The following is a 7134-nucleotide window of genomic DNA, read 5'->3' as shown; positions in this document are numbered from 1 at the left end:
ACACACACACACACGCTAACACAGACATACACACACACACACACACACACACACACGCTAACACAGACAAACATCCCTGCTTCTAATCTCCGTAAGGAACGTGTTAATGCAGTCGTATGTTGATACTAGGTTTTATGGCCTGACCTGGTGGGCACATAAGCTCTACAGATGTGAGAGACGTCTCCTGTGTCTGCAGATGTTTACGCCCATCCCCAATATGTGGATTTGACTCTAGTAGCTTTTGCTGCTGTGACTTGTGATATGAATTCTCCGGCCGTTTGACTTGTAATAAACATCATTGTTTGACATCAAAGCTCCAACTCTCCCGTGTCTCTCTGTGGAGAGTCCTGACTCTCCATTGCTGCAGAATTTCCCTTACAAAAAGAAATGTATATAAAAAATATGTGTGCAAATATATACCTACAGTATATATACACAATCAAATTCACATTTGTACATGTGCACACATTAAGACCTGAATAAAAACACAACAATCAATAAAAAGTTTTTAAAAGATGGAAGTAACGGAGCCAGGTAATAAAACAATTTAACCTCAAATCTGACTCACAGGTTGGATTTGTTTCTTTGTGTGCCACATCAACTGGAGAGCTTTTTGTTAATCCTTTTGTTGTTATGCATGTTATAATTTCCTGAATCTGACCCGGTGTTTCTCCTTCAGGCGTTGATAACGGTCAGGACATCCCCAGAGATCTGCTGGTGGGGATCTACGGACGCATCCAGAAATGGGAGCTGAGGACAAACGACGACCACGTGTCTCAGGTCCAGGCGGTGGAGAGGATGGTGGTCGGGAAGAAGCCGGTAAGAGCCTGGAACTAACATCGGAAAGTTTATTAAAGCGTTGGTAACTTTGGCTTTAAAATAATGTTATCTTTAGACACCTGTCATCTAGTTCAGGCTCACCAGGTTCTCAATTTCAAACTTTTGAGGTCACAGTATATATGTAAGGGATAATGTGCTGCGACGCGGTCATTATGAGGAAAAGAACACCGACAGGCTGATCAGGAGCCCGACGCGAAGCGGAGGGATCTAGTTCGGCATGAAGGTGTTTTTTCCCATAATGACCAGTCGCTGCACATTATCCCGCTTATTACACAGCCACATTCTCAACAAAGTAACGTTATGACTCCCAATATTAATTGAAATGCTTTTATGGATTTAGAAAATGATTGTATTGATTTAAAAAATAGTTGTATGTATTGATTTAAATTGACATGCATCCGCTGAGAAAAATAGTCCGTTGTTACTGTTTGAACTAACGTAGCAACGCGCTGTGAATATGTTCGCCGTTTGATGTCTATGTCTGGACCCTGCGTAAAAAGGAGGGTTTCTGTCCGTTACTTCTCCGCTGTTTTCTTGTCGCTCTTGTCTTGTCAGTTAGAAAAGCAAACTGCATGCTGTTGCTTTTCGGCAAAACTGTATTAAGTTAAATCGAACGGACTTGTTTGTGTATATGTGAGCGTCCTTAACAACTGACCAATCAGAATCGATTTATTACATGGCTTAGTTCAATACTCGATTTGTGACACGTGACACGTTGTTAATACCGAACAGACAGACCGCTGTCAAGGACTATTGACCGTTGTTAAGGACGCTCACATCTGCACAAACAAGTCCGTTTGATTTAACTGTATACAGTTTGGCCTTCATGAACAAGACAAAGCACAGCGATGTTTTCAAATCTGAACAAAAAGCCCTCAAATACGTATCGAAGCATTCTGCCGTCTACTAGTTCAAACGTACAAAACATACAGTTTCGCGTCCGCCCCTTAGCTGTGATATAATGAGCATATACCACGGCTGTCGTGAGCTATTGCTTAAATACATATGTATATAGAACAAAGTGATAGATTAGAAGATAGCAAATCCACTATTTTAAACAAAACACATACGATTGATGTCATTTTAGAGTTACTCAATCACAATATGATTCCGACCACAGATGATCAACAAGGAGTTATTTTCCTGCTCTACCAAATGACTCAAGGGGATGATGTGGCTTCACATTACCGTAATTTCATGTTTTCCGTGTGTGTTGCAGGTGTTGTCGCTGGCCCATCGCAGGTTGGTCTGCTGCTGTCAGCTGTTCGAGGTTCCCGATCCGAACCGAGGTCAGAGGAGCGGCGTCCATCAGAGAGAAGTCTTCCTGTTCAACGACCTGCTGATGGTAATAATACACTCCAGTGTGTGTGTGTGTGTGTGTGTGTGTGTGTGTGTGTGTGTGTGTGTGTGGGTTGGGGGTGTGTGGTGGTGTGTATGTTCAGTGTCTGTGTGTGCGTGTGCGTGGGTCGCGTGCTGCGCGTGCGCGTGCGTTTATATTACTGCAGTATTTCGGAATAAGTTTTGGAAACTCATTCTCACAGAGCCCGAGGATCTTCTCCCGATGTGAGATGAATGATTGTGCGTCACAGAGCTCCAGTTTATCCCCGGCTCTGTTTAATGCTGCGCTCCAGAACTGTCACCCTCTCTCAGAGTCTGACTCCTTATTGCAGAACATTCAAATAAATGGGAACCCAAGTAGGACCTGTCAACAAGAGTTACCAGTGAAACTCATGTTTCAGTGTTCCTGTCTGCCAGATGAATGGTTGTCAGGCACTGCAGAACAATATAAAGGATATGTTGTAATACTGGTGCATCGCCAGTTCTCCTTTAATCCCTTATTAATGTTGTTGTGAGGGTTTTAGAATGAGACGTTTTGCAAAACAATGCTTGAAAATATTGCAATCTTCCTGTCGAGAGGGAGTTAAAATGGTAAATGGACTGCGTTTATATGGCCAGTCTTTTCCAGTCTTTGAAACTTCTCAGAATGCTTTCACGTACATTCACTCACAGTTGGCCACCATTAGGAGCAATTTGGGTGTCTTGCACACGGACACTTTGACATGTTGCCTGCAGGGGCTGGGGGACTCACTCTATCGCCTCAAACACTGCATTAGCGATATATTTTTCCTTAATTCATGCATTGTCTACAAGGGATAATCCACAGGTTGAGCCCCTTCTGCCACATTGGAAAAGTGCATTGGAGAAATCTGTGTTTTTAGCAGTTTTTCTCACTTGGTCCGTAATTTTTGAGCGGATGAAACCTCTGTGGATAATTTGGCTCCCTTTTTAAAAAGTTCTGAAAGTCTGGATCGAATGTAATTAGAGAAACAAGCAGAGAAAACCTCGGCTCGCAGCCCCTTTTGGGATGTTTTTTATCGACCTAACTACATTGGAGATACACTGATTTTGACTTGTAGTTAACTTGTTTAATTAATTAACTGGTTTCAGTCACTGGGTCCGTTTATTTTGGAGAGGATGCAACTCTGCGGGTAATTCGGCTTGTTTTGAAAACCTTCTCAAAGTCTAGATCTTGCATTATTGGAGAAACAAATTGAGCAAATTGGCTCGCGGACACTCATGTCCTCCAACCTGCTTTGGAAAAACAATTTTTTTTAGGTGAAACTGTTTTATTCAGTGTATTTACCCGGTGTAGTCGTGCACTACTAGTTTTGTAGCGAAGCAGACAACTGCAGGTAATTCTGAACATCATGAACAATAAAGTTATCCTAACAAGGAAAAGATGAATGCAATGATACACTCCCATAATCCCATGATACTTCACGCCACCAAACTCAATCTTTTATACACCCATGTGCAGAAAAAACATATTGTCTGTTAATTGTTACCCGGAGGTCATATGAAGGTCAACGCAATCAAAATGAACCAGCCTCAAATATGACTCGTTACGTGTTCCTGAATTAAGATTGAGATTCAGAACGGTACTGACAGAAGCTCTCTGGTCTAAATACATAATTGAAAGTCTCCACGTAGAGTCAATGTCACGAGAAGAACTACTTGTGTTTGAGCTCGGAAAATCGGAGTTACTCTAACTGTGATTTAATTCTGATTTAATCGTATTTACAATGTGACTAAAAATCAGGCAGGAGGAGATAATGTCTACAGTTTATAGAGAAATTATTCAAGTGTTGCCCTGAGGGATTTTAAAAGCCTCTCACCTTGAAATGAACAAAAGAAACAAATAGAGATTAGCATAATCAAACTCTGCCTCCTCCTTTCTCTTCTCCTCCCTTTTCTTTATTCTCTTTTCTGTAATTACGTTGCCTCTTTTATCTCTAATCCTCCGTCTCGTTCCTCCTCCTCAGGTGACGAAGATCTTCCAGAAGAAGAAGACTTCAGTGACGTACAATTTCAGACAATCATTTCCTCTGGTGGACATGCAGGTCCACACCTTCCAAAACACCTGTAAGTGCTGAGCTGTCTTTATATAATTATCTCTCTCCTCTCCTCCGTCTGTCCCGGCCTCTCCGTTTTATTGCACATCTCCGTTTCTCTTTTGCACTTGCTCAACCCTCTATATTTACCAAACCGTCAGCATGCCCACTGAAAAGAACAGATATACACACACACATATAAGCAAGGAGCCATGTATGATGTGCTTCCATCTAAATCCCTCATTGAGGATCCAACATGTCGTTAAAGGGATTGTTCAGATATGTTTAAGTGGTTTGTGTGAGGCACTTATTCAGACTTCACACAGGAGATTCTGGTGTAACGCTGCCTTGATCGTGTTATTGCATCGTCCTAACCAACCCAAAGTCAAACAATAAATTCAACAAATTAAAGCAGCCCTCTTAGGCTTTTTGGGTGTTTCTCCTTCCTGTCTGAAACGCCTCCATTGGACTCTTACTTACAGAACATAGTGACATAATTATGTTACACTTGGCGTCTAGTGGCTAGCACTCCAACACATTGTACGTGATAGGCTAAGGGCGGGACCAGAGGTTGCGCTACACAGACGGACAGGATCGTAACATTTCCGTCAAAATCCAGTATTACCCATCGGCCTTTACACAACTCTGACAGGGGGGGGGCACGTTCGGACGCTCAGGAACTGTTAGCGCCGTGTTATGCATGCCCACTGCACAGCGTAAAGCCAAAACTCACAGACATTTCAATGATTCGTACGGCAAAGTTAGGTTTGGGAACGGTATCATTTCCTTTTTGGCGGGCATGCATAACACGGCATGGCTGCGGGGAAACTTTGGAGCTGTTCCAAGTTTGTTCTAATCTGTCAAAATGACGGACTGCTTTCAGATCTGCCGTCATTGTCATAGACGGAAAATATTTAGTTAACGCGACCTCTGGGCGGGACATCTCTTAGCGGTTGACCAATCACAACAGAGCCGCCCAGCTGACCAATCAGAGCAGACTGGGCTCTGGTTTCAGACAGAGGGTGAAAAGAGGTGCTAAAGCACAGGCAGTATGAGAACAATAAAGAGCTTTTTGGACATTAAAGCATGGAGACATGTCCCAGTAGAGACACTAATATGAAACCAGAAAATGAACTTGATAGGCTGAGGGGAAATGTTCATTAAGTAAGGAATCAACACAAGCAGCTTGATTGGCTCGTGTGATGACAGAAGAGTGTAATAAGACCTTCTATGAATAGGAACATTTGCAGTGTATCATTACAGCGTGCGTATGTTTAGTGCTGAAGAATAGTAAAAACAGCTAATGACAGTGTTTGCCCTCGTCGTGATTAACGCTTTGTGACACACTCAATACGAAGCATGCTGGATTTTATTAAATGTGAGAAAGTGAGAGCAGAGAAATGGTGTAAGACAGGAAAAAGTGTGTACGGCGAGATCTCCCTCGGTGTGTGAGGCCGGCGGCTGCATTGATTGGAGAGTTTGGAGTCTAGAATTCCCACGGCACCTCCATTACATGGCCTAGCTCTCCGCTAATGCATCTATTACGGGACCAACTGAGCAAGAGCGTGCAGGTCTCCGGTGGGGAACACACACACACCCACACACACACACACACACACACACACACACACACACACACACACACACACACACACACACACACACACACACACACACACACACACACACACACACACACACACACACACACACACACACACATACACATACATACACATACACACCCACACACATATACTCTTTTCACATATAAGGTTGCTCTTACACACAGTGGTGGGAAAAGTTCCCAGATAATGAACTCAAGTTAAAGTAGTTGTACCACAGTCTGAAATTACTCAATTACAGGAGTTCAAAATGTTATTTAAGTAGAATTACAGAAGTATTATCAGCTAAATGTACTTAAAATATCAAATTTTGAAATAACTCATTATGTGGAATAGCAATTTTATAAGTGGTTAATTAATGTATAATATTACTACAATACATATGAGTTGTTATTCCTCAAAAGTAGATTAATAGTATATCATATAAACGCACGATGCAAACTGAAAACCAACATATTTCGACTGCACCTTGGCCAATAAATAAAAAAAAGATGGCACTGAAATCGACATATTGCAAACCTATGTGGGTCCAATGGAAACATGATGTGGCTCTATGTGGAGACCACACATCGTCATGTAAACTGATGATGTTTGACCTCTAAAAGTCCTCGGGCCACAATTCCTATCTAGCACAAGACATTTTCTGACTGTTTGGAGAATGTACGCTCAAGTTACAACATCTTACAGCTTTTAATAACTTTTCATCCTGGTGGTCTTTAGAGGTTACTGACCAAATGGGAGGTTCTGTGGGAGGAGCTTGTTATATAACGGAGCCTGAAAATGGCCAAAAATACGGAAAAGTCACACTAAATTCAATATAGCCGACTTCCTGTTGGGTTTGGACAATAGCTCCAAGAGACTTTTTTGTAAGTCTATATGTGATAAATGTGCCTGTCGAATATCGTGCATGTAAGCTTCTGTACGTAGCACTAATACAAAGCTAATGCACGCTACGCTAAGCTAATGATTCTTGTTTTTTGCACTTAATTGGAAATCGCTTTGGATAAATGAATCCGCCAAATGAAATGTTATTTAAACGGACAGTACTTGAGTAAATATACATAGTTACATCCCACGATTATTGCACACGTGTATTTCCCCTCACACACACTTTGGCTGTGGACTGAAGCCCCTAACGGCTCGTGTTCGTGGCCCTGCTGTGAACGCGTGGTCGGACTTAAGGTCACGTTTATTTCTGGCCTTCTGAAGTGAAGAATGGATCCTTGGAGAAAATAGACTTCCTCTTTTCCTCCGTCCGTTGCTCTCTGTTGTGTTCT

At 42.2% G+C, this 7134-nt stretch overlaps 1 protein-coding gene across 1 annotated transcript in view; it reads left to right on the top strand.

Annotated features, from left to right (window-relative positions):
- LOC104952396 (IQ motif and SEC7 domain-containing protein 1-like) overlaps positions 1 to 7134 on the top strand; it is a 47793-nt gene that overhangs the window by 8012 nt on the left and 32647 nt on the right. The window contains 3 exon segments of the mRNA XM_010779213.1: positions 680 to 819; positions 2060 to 2185; positions 4164 to 4263. Of these exon segments, the coding sequence (XP_010777515.1) occupies positions 680 to 819; positions 2060 to 2185; positions 4164 to 4263 (366 nt within the window).

Source organism: Notothenia coriiceps, unplaced genomic scaffold (genome assembly GCF_000735185.1).
Source record: "Notothenia coriiceps isolate Sejong01 unplaced genomic scaffold, NC01 NC01_scaffold00000339, whole genome shotgun sequence".
NCBI lineage: Eukaryota > Metazoa > Chordata > Actinopteri > Perciformes > Nototheniidae > Notothenia > Notothenia coriiceps.
This window is presented reverse-complemented; position numbering and strand designations above follow the sequence as displayed.